The following is a 16,126-nucleotide window of genomic DNA, read 5'->3' as shown; positions in this document are numbered from 1 at the left end:
CCAGCACTTTCCAGGAAAAATGAATTCCCTCCACAGGACAAAAAAAAGGGAAATGTGCTGAATTTTAAAATAGAGTGGCTAATTTATTTCAGGTTTCCCCTCAAGTGTCATCCCTCGGAGAAGTGGTGATCCCAGCAGCCGTCCACGTGGGCTCTAGCTTCTCATGACGGCTCCGAGGAGGGCGGCCCGGAAGGGTGCCAGGAAACCAGGGGCCACTCGCTCCCCTCTGCATCTGGCCACGTGGCTCCGTAAGCCCCACCAGGGTGGAGGCCGTGCTGGCCACGGAGAGACCCCGGGATGTGGGGAAGCTCTTCACGCACCCCACTGGATGCTCGGGGGTCAGCCGGGCAGCCGTGATAGGACAGGGGCGCCTCTCGGCACCGCGCCACAGACCCGGGGCTCACACGGTTCGGGAGGGGCCCGCCGTGAAGTGAGCGCTGGCAGCTGGGTGCACGCGGGGCAGCCTGACGCTCTAGGGGCTTTGCTGCTCCCAGGGGGTGCTTGAGAGAAGCCACTGGCACAAGGGCAGGGCTGTCACGCCGGGCCTCGAGGGCTCCACAGCACCATGGAAACCTGCGTTCCCTCTGAGCTGCTGGACACTCCCTGTCCCACGGAACCCGCGTCCCCTCGGAGCTGCTGGTGACTCGCCGTCCCGGGCGTAGGGCTGGAAAGATGGAGAAGCATTTCCACATGGTCCTGGCAGCCTAGGACTGTGAGAGGGACCCAGGATGTGAAAGCAGGCTGTGAAGAAGGACCACGATGGGCTTGTGTCTCCTCCGAGAGGGACAGGAATGTGAGGCGCGCTCACCCTGCTGCCCCCGCCCCTCTATTTTTGCCGTGAAAGCCATGCAGATGTCTGGGGCCACTGCGGCCATTTCGCAGCCCTGAGGGGACAAGAAGGTGAGAAGGAAAGTCCAGCCCTGACGCTCCAGGGCACAAGGCAGCCGGACTCCTGCCTGCAGCTGGCACTGCCCACCGCTGGGTTTCCAAGTCGGCACAAAGGCCCTCCCCAGCTAACGCCCTCGCCTCTACAGTGCGAGCCATGAGCCGCCGGAGGGGGCGCTCACCGAGCCCGGCCACCCCCCGGGACCCCCGGCTTTGGGGACTTGGAAGGCTCTGTCGTGCCTTCGCTTTTCCAGACCCGATCCTGGCCCAAAGAGTCTTCTCTCAGTTTCTGTGTCAACACAGTAACACTACTGGCCCCTGCCCCGGCCTGAAGCTGATTGAGCTGGAAGAAGGACCCTGATGGACACCAGTAGCATCCTCTCCCCAGGACTCTGGCTCTGGTCGACAGTGAGCACTGTGGCAGCTGTGTCCTCTGCTGGGCTGCCGAGCACTGCTGGACCCTCCCCGGGGACCCTGAAAAGCAGGGGACAGTCAGGACAGCTGCTGGCCGATGGGCCACACACTGTGGGGCTCTGGGTAGCCCCAGGCATCCTGCACTGAAGCCTGTGACCCTCAAGTGTGGAGCCAGGCCCTCGCAGGTCCTCGCCGAGCTTTAAACCGGAAGCTGCCAGCTCACCCAGAGGCCAGAGAGGCCAGCAGAGCTCAAACATGCACCCCAGGGCCCTGCCAGCCCGTGGTCATCTGTGCCCGTTTCCTGGGAAACCAGGTGTCTGACAGCAAGTGTGTATGGGAGGGCGAACCCCAGGCCTTGTCCTCTCTGTGAACAGGAGTCAAAGGTGACCAAGGTGACCCTCTGGACACCTTGCATTCCCTTGCCCTGCTCTAAGTGACAGGAACTGGCATCTGTCCTCGCTTCTGTTTGTTTTTTTGCTTTTTGGGTCACACCCGGCGATGCTCAGGGGTTACTCCTGGCTCTGCACTCAGGAGTTACTCCTGGCGGTATTCGGGGGACCCTATGGGATGCTGGGAATCGAACCCGGGTCGGCCGCGTGCAAGGCAAACGCCGTCCCCGCTGTGCTCTCGCTCCAGCCCCTGTCCTTCTCACTTGGCTGTCCCCACCCCCAAGCTGCAGTGCGTGCGTTGAAGGATTTCATCATTCCCCAAACTACAATAAGGAAACAAAAATGTGCCTGCCAAGGAAGGGGCTGGGAGCTGAGGGTGGGATCCGGGACACTGGCCGAAGGGACGTCCCGCTGCTGCGGGGGCGGGAACATCAGATGCCCGAACTCTATTACCGTCAACGTCCTACATCACGATCTTCAGACATTTTAAAAATAAAGCAATAAAACTGAAAGCAGAGTTGAAACGGGAAAAAAAAGAGCCTCCTCTGGCCCCTCCGCAGAGCCCATGCGTGAAGATAACAGCCCTGGTCACGCCTTCAAACCATGCTGAGTCTGCATAGCTGCCCGGAAATGGGGAGAAACGGGGAGACGTCACTGCCGCCCGCTGCTGGGGGAGGCGGGGATGGGGTTGGACAGAGCCGCGTGCCCTCACCCACAGGCCACTGCCGGGAAATCCTCGAAGCTGACCAGGGAACAAGTCGGCACAAGACTCGCAGAAACGCTCCCGCGAGCACTGATTTAGGGCCGGCCAGAGTGGAGTTTGAGTCAGTCCTCAGACGGCTGGCCAAGGAAAATCATTTTCTCCGGAAGAAATTTCGCTCTACCCCAGGCCTCGCAGAAACCCCTCAGGTGACGCGCCAAGAAACACAGCCGACAACCTCACCCGCACAGGCAGGAACGAGGCCCTGTCCAGAGCCAGTGCTGCAAGAAAGCGAAACTGGACAGGCCAGTCCGGGGGCTGAGTGTCACCCAGGCCCGGGGGAAATGTACTTTTATGGATTTTTACGTAACAAGAAGTAGGATGGAGGCTTGCACAGAAGGCGAAGCAAGAATTCAATTAAAAAAAAAGGGGGGGGGGGGGCTAGAGCGATAGCACAGCGGGTAGGGCTTTTGCCTTGCACATGGCCAACCCGGGTTCGAGTCTCAGTATCCCGTATGGTCCCCTGAGCACTGCCAGGAGTGATTCCAGAGAGCATGAGCCAGGAGTAACCCCTGTGCATCGCCAGGTGTGACCCAAAAAGCAAAATAAAATAAAATAAAAAACCTAGAAATAAATCCCGATTGAAAGGAGCGCTGTGGGCTGAGGGGGGGCCCGGGAGAGTGCCCCCCCCCCAGCAGGGGCCCGGGAGCTTGGAAGACGCCTCCAGCAAGTGCTCAGCACAGAGACGGAGAGAGGAAGAGGCTGGCAGGCCGCAATGAGGACGGGCGCGTCCAGAGCCAAGCCTGACCCACGGTAGGAAACCAACACAGGCCGGCTGGCAGGGCAAGTCCACTCGCCGCTGCCCCAGCCGTGCTAAGGGAGCCCCGCGGTCAGTCTCTGAGCCAGCTTGAACTGGTGCTTGGAAAAAACTAGTTAGATCTCCAGATGTACCAGGGAACCACGAGTATTACCCTTTTGGGGGTGTGAGGCGTGGGGTGGGTCCCGAAGGGACCACGGCACTCAGGAAACCCATGTGATCTTCAGTCCATGGGGCCCCACCACTCCATGCTTGAACCTAGTCACATATGGGGGGGAGGGTCAGGGAGGGGAGCATGCAAGGAGGACCGGGTCCAACTCGGGGATCCGAACCCACAAAGCGTGTGCTGCAGCCCTCCGAGATACCTCTGCAGCCCCCGAAGTGAACACGTTCAAGTACGGAATTGAGGGCCAGAGCGACAGCGGGAAGGCACTTAGCTTGCGTGTTGCCGGCACAGGATCGGCCCCGGGCGCCACGTCTGGTCCCCCCAGCCCCGCCCAAGTGTAGAGCCAGGAGTGAGCCCTGAGCACCATGAGATGTGGCACGAAAGCACTGAAAGTACAAAATCAGATCGGAGTATTTTCCACTCACATACCCTTTAAAGTCTAAAGATTCTTCCTCAACACAGAAAGGAAATGATCCCTAAGGGATGGTTTTGTTAATGACAATATAAAACAAACGCTATTAATGTGCCAAGTTTAAGTAAGAAACAAATAACAGGCTCACGCGAAGAACAGCGGAAGCATGTGCTGCGTGTGCGCGACAGGAATCCCCGTGCTCGAAGGAGCTCTGAGGCCGGGCAGCTGCCAAAGGACCCTCCAGCCAGAGGGGCGGGGGGGCGGAGAACAGCCAGCAGCCCCCCGAGTCTGAAGAGGGCAGCAAAGAGGCTCTGAGGCTAACACTCCCCCGGGCATCCCCAAACACACGAGCACTGTGGAGGGTCGGGTCTCCACACCCTTGTTCAACAGTTGACCTCTGAACCCCAGTGGCAGCTCATCTGAAGTTCAAGCCAGGGGCCGAGGGCAAGGGACCTGCACTGCATGAAGCCATGCCAGGCTGCAGCCCTGAGCACAGAGTCAGGAATGAGCCCTGAGCACTGCCAGGTGTGGCCCCCACCCCCCCAAATAAAGTTCCAGGCAAAGACATATGAATAGAGCCAGAGCCACAGGACAGCGGGAAGGGCACTTGCCTTGCACGCAGACAAGCCAGGTTCGACTCCCGGCACCCCAGACGGTCCCCTGAGCATCCCCTAAGCATCATCGGGTGTGGCCCCCAAACCAATATATGTAGAAAACACAGATTGATTCTTATGTGAGTATGTCATTCGGATGAAACCGATTTCAGACAGGAGATAAAGACGAACCCTATATGAGGAGAAATCATGTAGTTCACCAGAAAGTGACCATGACTTTCTTGTCCTTTATCAAAACAAGCTCAGTACACCTTAACGTCAGTGCACGAGTCCTGTAGGATGGGGCTAGAACGATAGCACAGCAGGTAGAGCGTTCGCCTCGCACTCAGCCACCCCGGATTCGATTCCCGGCATCCCATCCGGTCCCCCGAGTACCAGGAGTAATTCCTGAGTGCAGAGCCAGGAATAACCCCTGTACATTGCTGGATGTGACCCAACAAGGAAGAAAAAAAAAAAGAATCCCAAAAGACTACGAAGCAGAATCGCAGAGCCACTGTCACGGGGGGTGTTGTTGGACTTTAAAAAATATACATATACACACATATATATATACAAAATATATATATATACACACATATATAATATATATACATATATATTTCTAGGCAGTAAAAAGAATTTGTGATGAACAATTCTAAGTTCCAACACTCAGCCATTGCAGGGACAGTTTCGTCATCTCCCCAAATCAAGAGAAAATGGGTAACAGAAGCCTTTCAACCACTGGCGAGGTGGCCAGAAATCCAAGCCGCCCGGGGAGGGCGTGGGGGCGGCCCCAGGGAGACGGAGCACGAGGGGGGGAGAGCGCAGCGTCCTCTACACGCAGGGCGAGTCCTGGCATCCAGGGCGCTCTGGGGCCCAGCAGGCTGTCCGGCCACGGTGCGATGGGTCTCAGGAAGGAAGCCTAGAAGCTCCCACCCGGGGCACACAGAACCGGACACCCCCAAAGCCAGAATCCATAGAGCTCAGAGTGTGGCTGCGAGGGACGGGAAAGGGGGCTCAGAGTCTGAGGGTCACTGTTCAGTGTAAGCGAGATATAACTCAGGGCCAGGGAGGGGTGCCCGGCACGGCAGCACCCACTCAGCGCCTGGCCCCGGCCCATGTGGCATCACCAGGAAGGGCATGTGGGCCCCTGAGCACGCTTGGGAGGTCCCAGAGAAGGAAGAGGAGGAAAACACTAAGGGGCAGAAACTAAAAACTTCAAGGTGACTTGCAATCAGCAACCAAGAGTGTAAGAGCCGAGCCCACCCCCTTCCCGGGGAAACACAGCCCAAGAGACGGGGCCGTTGGCCAAGGGCCAGAGCGGGCGGCAAACCCCCACCGGCCAGTTCTCTCCACATCTCTCCCCTCATTCCTGAGGGGCAGCCAATTCACAACAATCTTCTGAGCTAATCAGGGGTGAACCCTCTGCCCTCTAGGAGGAAGTGCCATGTGGAAGAGCAGCTGAGGGCAGCAGGCAGCCTCCTCCGGGCACCACGGGCACAGCAGCGCTGGAGGGGAAGGGCACAAGCTGCGGATGGAGAGCCGGAGCCCAGAGACACATGCGCACACACACACACACACACACACACGCACATGCATGCATGCATGCACACACACACCAAGACATATGCATGCATGCACACATACAACACACACACATATACACGTGCACATATGCGTATGGATGCACACATATACACACAGCACATGCACACAAACATGCATACACGTGTGCACATATGCACACAAACAGACATGTGCACATGCACAGACAGGCATACACACATGCACACATACATGTGTGCACACACAGAAACTCCATACATGCACACGTACACATGCATGCATGCATGAGCGCACACATGTACGCACTCACACACACATGCATGTGCACACGCACACGGAACACATATACATGCATGCACAAACTCCATCCATGCAAACACATACACGATACATGAGCGCACACATACATATACATGCGCGCGTGCACACACACACACACACACACACACACACACCCCGCACGCCAAGTTTCCAGAGAGCAGAAGGGAGAAGACGAAGGTGTGGCAGCAGCACGGAGGGTGCGGGGCCCCGAGAGCGCACAAGCCGCCACAGCCCCGAGCCAGTGGCCGTTCCCAGGGGTCCCCAACCCTGGCAGCTCCTCTCTGCACCCGCTGTGGGCCCACTCCCGATGTCCCTGTTCCTGCCCAGACGGACGGCGTCGGGCCTGTCCTGTCCCCCGGCCAGCCGCCCCCAGCGCAGGCGCACTAATTTTAGAAAACCGATTAGCTAGTTCTCCCTAACTGTGTTATTGTAGCTAAGGTCACATTTCTCACGGAAACTATGGCAACGAAACTCCAGGATCCTTCACCATGAGGTAAGCGGAGATCCCAAGGCCGGGCCTGGGGCTCGGGGAGCCGCGGGGCCCTTGAGGTGGGCCGGGTGGGCCGGGGAGAGCGGGGCCTCGGCCTCGGCGGCTGAGACAAGTGTCACCCACAGGAACATTTTTAGACACACGTAATTTTAGCAGCACAAAACATCCAGACATTTCAGAGGCACCCAAATTGGAACTCGAATGTGCCGGAAAAATACCAGACGGGCCCAGGAACTTTGCAGTCGCGGTGGGAGACAAGGGCCCCGGCGAGGGGCTGCTCTCCGACGCCCAGGGGTCTCCACAGCTCGAGCAGCACCTCCCAGGGCCGACACCCTCCCCGGGGTCCAGGGGGGCAGCGCCCGCTGGTCCTGCTTCTGGACCACAGGAAGCCGGGTGGCCAGATAAGCAGCGCTTCCCGCTTCCTACAGGCCGGATGGGGGTGGCCCTCGGCCCCCAGGCGCTGGAACCCCTGCCACCACAGAGCCTGGGGCTGGAACTTTCCAGCAGACGGTGTGTGACACCAGCAGGAAGCTGGGGGGCGGGGCCCCTCCTGAGAGCCTGAGTGGGCGCCCAGGGACGCGGGCCGCCAAGCCCCGCAGCCTGCCCACGCTCGCTCGGGGCTGCCCCCAAGGTCCCTGCAGAGCCCCGAGAGCAGTCAGGTCACAGCCTCATCCCCGCCTCTCTCACACAGGGTCCCCCCGACCCCCCACCCCCGCAGCGCGTAGGTATGTGCGTGGGGGTGTGTGTGGGGGAGAGTGAGTGTGTGAGGGTGTTACACAGGTGCGTGAGAGTGAGTGCGCATGGGTGTGTGTGAGGATGGAGTGCACAGGTGAGTGTATGAGGGTGAGTGTGTGTGACGGTGAAGGGGGGTCAGGGTGAGGGTGCGGGGGGGTAAGAGCGTGAGGGGTATGCAATGGGGGGGTGGAGGGGTGAGAGTGTGAGGGTGTGTGTGTGGCTGAGGGTATGCATGCGGGGGTCAGAGTGTGTGTGTGCAGTGTGTGTGGGGTGGGGGGTGAGAGTGTGCAGGTGTGTATGAGCATGTGGGTGAGGGTGTAGGAGGTGACAGTGTGTGGGAATGTGTGTTTGTGTGTGAGCATGGGGGGTGTGAGTGTGAGTGTGGGGGGGTGTGAGTATGCGGGGAGGGGTGAGTGTGTGTGTGTGTGTGTGCAGGATGTGTGTGTGCGGGAGTGTGCGGGGTGTCAGCGCGTGCGAGCGTGGCTTCCGTGGGCTGCCGCAGGGCTGGGGGCGCGTGGGGGGCGGGGCCTCTCCCTCGCAGCTCCCGGTGGGACGGGTCTGAATCACGGGCCTGATCCCCCTTCAGTGGCGCCCGCCGGAGATAAGCTGGTAAATCTGAAACGAAGATTAGAAGAACCTGCTGATCTTTTGATTAAACTGGAATTGATTTCGTGAGCCGGGGGCGAGCGGCGCGGGGCCAGCGCGGCAGGTGGGCCCCCAGGAGTCGCTCCTCCGGGGGCTGGGAGGGGGGCTTGGAGGGGCGTGAGGGTGGGGGTCGGGGTCACTCTGCCCAGATGACCTGAGTCCCCCAGGTCCCCATAGCCCCGAGTGGCGTCAGGCGTGGGCCAGGCTGCTTCCTCCGTTCGCTGCATCCCGACCCGAATGTCCTGTAAAGGCAAAGACACCCTTCCCAGCCTGTCCCTGGCCTGGCCTGGACCCCAAACTCCTCTGTGAGCTGCCGACCTGCCCCCCACCCCCCCAGGCGAGCACCAGGGTTCCAGTCACCTCACCAAGCTCCCCAGAACAGACAGGGAAACTGAGGCCTGGCAGTCAAAGAGACCCCCCAGGGGGTAAGGCTGAGGCCACGGCCCTGGTCTCCACCCCCCCATGGCCATGGGAGCAAGGGGCAGGCGCACGTCTCACCCCGTCACGGAACACCCGCTCGTCACCGAGGCCCGTTCAGAGGCGCCGAGGGCTGTGCGTGGCACAAGCTGACGGGGGCAGAGACAAGGAGCCAGGCCGGCCCCACGCACAACCCTGACCCCGGCCCCACCGCTGACCTGTCCCCACCCGCCACTCCCTCCCCGCGAGGCGCCTTCCTGCAGGTTCTCACTTTCCGGGGGTGGCCGGGCAGGGCGTGACACAGCCGTGCCCACCCGCAGGCAGCGCCCCAAGAACAAGAGGCCAGGGCCAGCGTGGGTCCCCGAGCGCATGGCCACGCCAGGCACCGGGAAGGAATGCCGGCAGCGGCCTCGTCCAGCGGCCCAACGCCGCGCCCACGGCACCCACGGGGCAGCGGGCAGCGACGCTGAGTGCGACGCTCGAGAGCAAAGGGGGCGTGGGCCGTGGGGCTCCACCTGCCCCCGGGGACGCGGACGGACACCACTCCCGGGTCCGGGGACAAGGAGTGGGGAGGAAGTGGCAGCAGAGAGAGAACGGCCGACCCAACCCCCATCCCAGCCGACACTGGGATCCCTCCTGCAGGCAGGGCTGGCTCGGAGCAGGGCCTGGTCAGAGCGCGGGGCTGGGTGTGGGGCCTGTGTGCGGGGCCTCTGTGGGTGTGGGTCTCCCCTGGGTGCAGGGCCCCCGAGGGTGGCGTGTGGGCAGCGGGGAAGTAGGGGTCCGTGGATGCCCACCCCCGCTGGCGTCCGCAGAGCCGAGGGCAGCTTGGCCCAGGTCTCCCCCAAGCGTGAAGCACCTCCCAAGGGAGACGCCCTCAGCCAAGAAAGGGCACCAGGGTGGGGGCAGGCACGTGACCTGCAGAGCCCCGGGGTCGCCACCTGCCCTTCACCTGGGAGGCGGCCCCAGCCCCTCCCAACCCCGACTCTGGCCTTGCTCGCAGCAATGTCCTCCGGGCACCCCAAGGGCCCCTGGACTCTCTCAACACCCCAGCCGCCTGGGCACAGGGCGACACACCTGCACCCCGGCTGGCACCCTCGCCAGGCCTCGTGCCCACCTGAGGTGGCATGGCAGACCTGGCGGTGCTCGGAGCAGCCGAAAGCTCCCGGGGCCCACCCCCATCTCCTAGGCACCTGGACTCAGACCCTGACCCCGCACAGAGGCCTCAACGCACTGCCTGAGTTGTCGGTGGGTAAACTGAGGCATGCGGCACTGCTCCACGTGAGGAACCCCAGGACGGCCAGGGTGATGCTCAGCACTGCTGCCCTCGGCTGCACTCGCTCCCCTGTGCTGGGCTCCGGGTCCTGCTGCCCCCTTGGGTCTGGAAGCGTCGCAGGTCAGAGAGACCCGAGAGCGCCCAGCACCAGACACAGCTCAAGGCCAGGGTCCCCAGGGGCCTCGGCATCCGGACACCCGCTGGCCACTGTGGCTCAAGGCCAGGGCGCCCCTGCGCCTCACTCAGTGCTCACTCCCACGTCCTCCTCTTTTCTCGATAGAAACTCACAGCATCTAAAAATCTGACAAGGTGCCACCACCCCCGGCCCCCGCCCGGCGGGAGAGAGACCAGGGGGGCCTGGGAGGGAACCCAGAAATCAGGGACCCCCCCACGGAGCATGCAAAAGGCCCAGGTTCGAGCTGGGCGCCAGGTGACCCTGGGCGTGGCAGGAGAGCCCCGGGCCCCTAGCACGGCCACTGGATGTTCCCGCTCGGCGCCCCGAGCTGCAGATGGCCCCGTCCCTGGCACCGGCACAAACGCCCAAGCGGTCAACTGAGTAATGGGTTACTGACCCACTGGGCGACCTGACCACACGCCCATCCCCAGGCCTCCGTCCCGGGCCTCGAGTCGCCCCTCGCCGCAAGCCACTCTACCTGCCACCCAGACCATCCGACTCCACAGCCAAGACCTCCACGGCTCAAGCACCTCGACACAGCAAGTGGGGTCACGGCTGGGGGTCAGGCCCGGGGCTCGTCCACGCAGAGCCGCGACCACACAGCCACACATCAGGCACGACAGACAACAAAGCAGCCTCAGGAAGCCACCCTGGGGGCATGGCGGGGGAGGGGCGACAAGGAGACCACGCAGGGACCCACAGCAGGGACCATCACGCCGAAGCCCAGAGCCATCGAGGGTTTCCAGAGACCATCATCCCAGGGCAAAGGGGACACAAGCGCCCTCGGCAGCCCGTGTGGCTGTGCCCAGGTCCACTGTCCACTTGCACCCAACAGGCCCCGCGGCGCCCCCAGCCACAGCCCTGAACTGCATTTTCCAGACCAAAGCTGAGAGCCGACGCCTTCAGAGACAGCGAGTGAACCAACAGCAGCTGCCCAGAGAGAAGCACCGGATGCATCTTCCGGAGTCCCTGGGGAGCAGGGCCGCACGCAGGAGGGGCGCCCCCTTACCTCGGAACTTCTTGGGGGGGCTGTTCAGGTCCCCGGCTTCCGGCTGCACCACACAGCGATCATCGACGAGGCTGCAGGAGGACAGAGACAAGTGGGACACGGAGCTCAGCAAAAGCCATTCGCCCATTCGCCTGGCGGGCACGGCCCAGGGTCGGGGTCAGGGCGGCGGCTGGGGGGAGGGGAGGGGTGTGCCAGCACAGGGAAAGGTTCGCTCCCCAGCACCACACGTCCCCTGACCCGAGCGCCACACCGGGAGCTCTGAAGGGCCACAACAGGCAGAGGGGAGCCCACCAGGAAGGCCCCAGGCCCGAGCAGCCGTCTCAGGCAGACAAGGACTGCTGTGTGTGCGCAGAAGTCAGGGACTGGGACTCCTCGGAGCCAGAGACATGCTCAGAAGGACAGGCACCCCTGGAACACACAGAAGGAGATACCCAGAGACGGAGAGCACCCCAAGACTCAGCGCCCACCCAAGCACCCCTGAGCCAACCCTTCCCCATCTGGAAGAAGCCCCAGGGTATCACTCCTCAGGGGCACAGAACAGCTGTGACTGAACCCAGAGAAAACACACACACTCACTCACAGACACACATGTGCACACGCACACACAGATACACAAGTACACTTAAGCACACACATCCACCAGGCGTCACTGTAACAGGGACAGTTTCCCGCCAAGCACCTCTGGCCCAGCATCTCCGGGTGACCTGGCTCTGGGGCCCGGGAACGTCCCAGCTGACCGAGCACTCAGCCAGCGACCACAGGCTGGGGCTGCTGCCCTCCACGGCCCTGGGCTCACCGGGCAGCACCCAGAGCAGCACCCAGACGGCAGAGACGAGGAAGAGCAGAGGCCGCTCGCGGGCCACACAGACCGGACAGTGGGGAGGGCGCTGGCCCGGCCTACAGCTGGCCTGTTCAACCCCGCACCCCACACGGTCCCCAGAGACCCCCAGGAGTGACCCCACGGGCAGATCCAGGAGTCGGCCCTGAGCACTGCAGGGTGTGGCCAAACGCGAAAATGAACAGATCCAAGGCATGGGGAGAGGAACAGGCGAGGCCCGGGCCCGGAGCCCTGCACTGGCACCGGGTGAAAGGCAAGGACCAGGTCCCTGGGTGACCGCAGAGCGCCGCCGTCCACTCTCCCACCCACCCCGCCTCTGGGCAGGAACCACCAGCCCAGCCTGCCAGTGCCCGCCCCACCATGCCCACCCCCACCCCCCGCCCCACACTCACCCCAGCGTGCTGATGAAGCCGTTGGTGGAGCCCTCGGCGTACAGGGAGCAGATGTCCCCGATGTGCAGGAAGCTGGACATCTTGTCCGACATGTCTCAGCGCGGCTCCTGGCGAGGGAAACGGCCACAGTGAGGGGAAGGGGCAGCTGGGAGGGTCAGCATGGCCAGGGCCTCCGAGCGGTCCCCCAGAGCTGCTCTCTGCTGGCAGACACCCCAGCGGCACCTGCTCCACGCGGCCCATCCCCCACCCCCTCTGGCGACACACCCGGGAGGGCGGGGTGGGCTGTGGGATGGCCCCTCACCCCTCACCGGGTCAGCCCAGGGCAGTCCCAGAGCACAGAACGGTCGCCTGGAAGGGCGCCCCGGGGAAGGACACGGCTCAGGGCTCCCCCGGGGCCGGCAGCGCCTGGCTGACCCACCGCGGCGGCCAGAGGAGGTCGAGCGGAGCCTGGTCACAGCGACCAGAAGGTCCCCGGCCCCTCCCGGCCAGCACCGGGGCCTCGCAGCCACACCCCTTCTCTGGGCAGAGGGTGGGGGTGCCGCAGGGGTCCGGCAAGATGGGACACGTGAGCTGAGTCAGACGCACAATCCGGCACAGAGACCCCCAGCAGACCACACACACACACACACACACGGCACACACACACACACACGGCACACGCACACGGCCGCACTCGGCTTGCATACGTGCACTGTCATGCACTAACATGTGCCAGCCATGGGTGCCCTCAGGCACACGTGTTCACACGATGCACAGTGCACATTCATGCACACACACATGCAAGGACACGGACACACACGTGCACAATCACGCACACACGCACACACAGATACACGTTTCTATCACGCACACATACAAGGGTGCACGATCATACATGTGCACATACACGCACACGGCCCACTTCGATACCAGCAGGAACATCGACACGACCCAGCAACAGCTCCCGCGAGGAACGGAAACCGGCCCCACAGACACAGTGATGCTGAGAAGCTCGGGGCCGGAGTCCAGCGGGGAGGGGCGCTGGCCTCACACACGGCCAAGCCAGGTTCGATCCCCGGCACCGCCAGGAGTGATGGCTGAGTGCACAGCCAGGGGCCTGCCCTGAGCACCGCTGGGTGTGGCCCCCAAAACTGAACCCCACTCAGCGAGGACCGTGGGAAGACAGCGTGAGACGGACGCTGACCCCATACCCAGGGCAGGCTCGAGCGCTGACCAGGCCCCACACGCCCCACAGCGGGCACAGAGCACAGTCCTGCATGAGGCCCTCACTCAGCACTGTGGGGTGGCCTGGGGGACCCCGAGCACTGAGCTGTGAGTCCACAGCCTGGAGTGGCCCCAAGGGCTGCTCGGGAGGTCCCTGCTCAGACCCTCTCCCCGCCTCGGGTCTCCCTGCCTGCGAACTATGGCAGAGCGAGTGACCATCAGCAGGAAAGTTCCAGAAGGGGTGGCCAGTGCTCAGACCCACAGGCGCCCAGCGGGGGGAGCAGGGGAGACCTTCACGTCGGGCGTCTGTGGAGAGAACAGCAAGCAAACTGCACCCCAGGAAGCCGCTGCAACAGTTCAGGGACGCGCCTGAGGCTGGTACAGGGGGACACATGCTGTCCGGGCCTGGAGACACTCGGCCAAGGCCGACCTGCCGAGTCTCACCAGAGCCTGGAGACACCAAGCGTCGAGGGTCAGCAAGACGATCCCCGAGCCACGCGGCTGAGCTCGGCCGGGAGGGGCCTGCCCAGGCCTCCCCGGCCCCACCCTACCTCCCCGTTGGAGAGCGACAACACGGCAGACAACACCGGGTCCGGTGCTGGGTGCCCAGTACTTCCTGTGGTACCTAGCAGAAGTGGGTGCGACATGGGGCCCTGGCAGGCTGGCAGGTGCAGGGCGGCGCTGCCGGGGGGCACTGGTGAGCGGCCTGGACAGTCTCAGTCTCCTGTGGCCTGGCCGTGCAGGGCAGGCACTGCCGTAAGAGGAGGTCGCTGGGGGAAACCAAGGCAGGCCAAAATGGCCCCGGCACCAGCTAACGGGGATGCTGGGCTTCCTCTTAGCTTCTAACTTAACCATGAATTTTAGAACACACCAAATTCCAACACGCACTCTGTCCAAGCACCGGAGAGAAGGGGCCAGCAGGGCGTGGGGCGACACGGCCCAGGGCGCCACCTGGCTTCCCGCTCTGTCCTGGTCTTGTTTCCTTGTGACCCTCAGCCATCGGCAGACAGAGTCAGGCAGACCCAAGGATCGCAGCACACAGGGGTGCAAGGCCGGTCGCGGGGGCCCCTGGGGGGCCTCAGGCCTCGCCCGCAGTGCCTGGGGGGCCGCCCCCTGCCCCTCCTGCTCTGTCACGGCAAGGCCATCTCCTCCCGGTGCTGCCACGGCCACGGAACCTGACGGGCAGGAAAGACCCAGCCGTGTGGCTTCCTCCCAGCCCAGCCGCTCGGCCACCCTCTCTCGTGGGGCCGTCCAGGCCCCTCCCAGGCCCCTCCCAAAGGCCGGGCTGGGCCCTTCCTGCCGGCTGGAAGCCTCGGGGTCTCCCCTGGCCAGGGGCGGCGGGAGGAGCCGGGATGGTCATCAGTGAATGTTCTGGAAGGAAAACAAAGGCCGGGAAGCCTGCACAGGCCGCGGGCTGGGCTGGAGGCTTTTCCTGTTGTGCAGAGGCCCAGCTGCCGCTTATCTGATCCCTGACCACTCAGGCAGGCCCCTGCTCAGCCTCGCCTGGAGACCCCTGAGCCGCCAACAGGCAGCCCCCCAACAGGGCCTGCACCTGCCTCTGAGGACGGGCGCCGGGAGCACCGGGAGAGGACGCGGCCGCCTGCTGGGGACCCTGAAGCCTGCGAAGTGTCAGATGGACAGACCCCATCAGACCCCCACCTATGCCTGCAGAGACGGAGCTGGGGGCCCCTGAGCCCAGGACACCCCCCCCCCCGCCCAGGCCTCCCCATGGGAACAGCCGCTTCTGGCACTTCCGCTCCTCAGACACTCAGAGACGCCCAATGCAGGACGTTCTCCCCAACTTTCGCCACGCACCCCAACACGGACTGACCCCGAGCGCCTGGCGGGCACCCCCAGCTCAGCATCAGCCCTCCCAGCCGCTCTGCCACTCTCCTGCCTGGACATCCCCAGGGCAGTCCGGGTCCTGCCCCTGAGGGGCTCTGGGAGCCAGGACTGAGCAAAGGGGCGTGTGAGCCCGTCCCGCAGGAAGTGGGGACACAAGGACTCAGAGAGACGCTTGGGGAGAGGCGGGGGGTGGGGGCGCTGGACCAGCGTCCACTCAGCTGCCCTGACGGCCAGACAGCTCCAGGGAGCAGAGACCCACCAGGCTGGGGGGAGCAGCTCACCCACCCATAAGGCCGCCCCCAGGTGGGGGTGTGAGCGTGACCCGGGGGTCTGGCCTGAGATGTCACTGCCCTCGGGCACTGGGACGGACCGGTCCCGCATCTGCTCGCATCTGCTCCCACCGGGGCTCCTCCGAGGGCCTGTGGGCTTCCCTGAGACACGCGGGCACCCTCCAGGCCACCTGGCCAGCACTGCTGGACACACAGCGAGGAAAGCACCACAGGAAGGCGGACTCGGGGGTGGGTCAGGACAGCCGGGCCTCGGCATGCGGACGGAGGCCAGCTCTGGGGAGGGCCTGGCCACGCTCCTCAAGACACTGGCCATGGGTTCCCCTCCCCCACGGCTCTCGCTCCTGAGCATTCCCACCCTCTCTCTTCCTCTTCCTCTCTCTTCCTCTCTCTCTCTCTCCATCTCTCCATCTCTCCATCTTTCTCCCTCCCCCCTCGTCTCTGCTAAAAGCTTTGACTCTGGCAGAAAACTCACTTATTGAAATTTTTCCCATCTATTTCTTCTGCATACACTTAACTAATTGTATTATGTTCATTTTTCTAAAAAAAAAAAA

At 63.1% G+C, this 16,126-nt stretch overlaps 1 protein-coding gene across 6 annotated transcripts in view; it reads right to left on the bottom strand.

Moving 5' to 3' along the window:
• ITPR1 (inositol 1,4,5-trisphosphate receptor type 1) overlaps positions 1-12,344 on the bottom strand; it is a 142,094-nt gene extending 129,750 nt beyond the window's left edge. For all 6 annotated transcript variants that reach the window (XM_056129649.1, XM_056129650.1, XM_056129652.1 and 3 more), the window contains exons 1-2: positions 12,238-12,344; positions 11,008-11,078 (exon numbers count right to left, since the gene is read on the bottom strand). In XM_056129649.1, the coding sequence (XP_055985624.1) occupies positions 11,008-11,078; positions 12,238-12,329 (163 nt within the window). In that variant the 5' untranslated portion in view covers positions 12,330-12,344. The remainder of the gene's footprint in view (positions 1-11,007; positions 11,079-12,237) is intronic.
• Positions 12,345-16,126: the final 3,782 nt, after the last annotated feature.

This window comes from Sorex fumeus, unplaced genomic scaffold (genome assembly GCF_029834395.1).
Source record: "Sorex fumeus unplaced genomic scaffold, SorFum_2.1 ptg000072l, whole genome shotgun sequence".
Classification (NCBI taxonomy): domain Eukaryota; kingdom Metazoa; phylum Chordata; class Mammalia; order Eulipotyphla; family Soricidae; genus Sorex; species Sorex fumeus.
The sequence above is the reverse complement of the archived record's forward strand: the minus strand, read 5'-3'. Positions and strand labels throughout refer to the sequence as shown.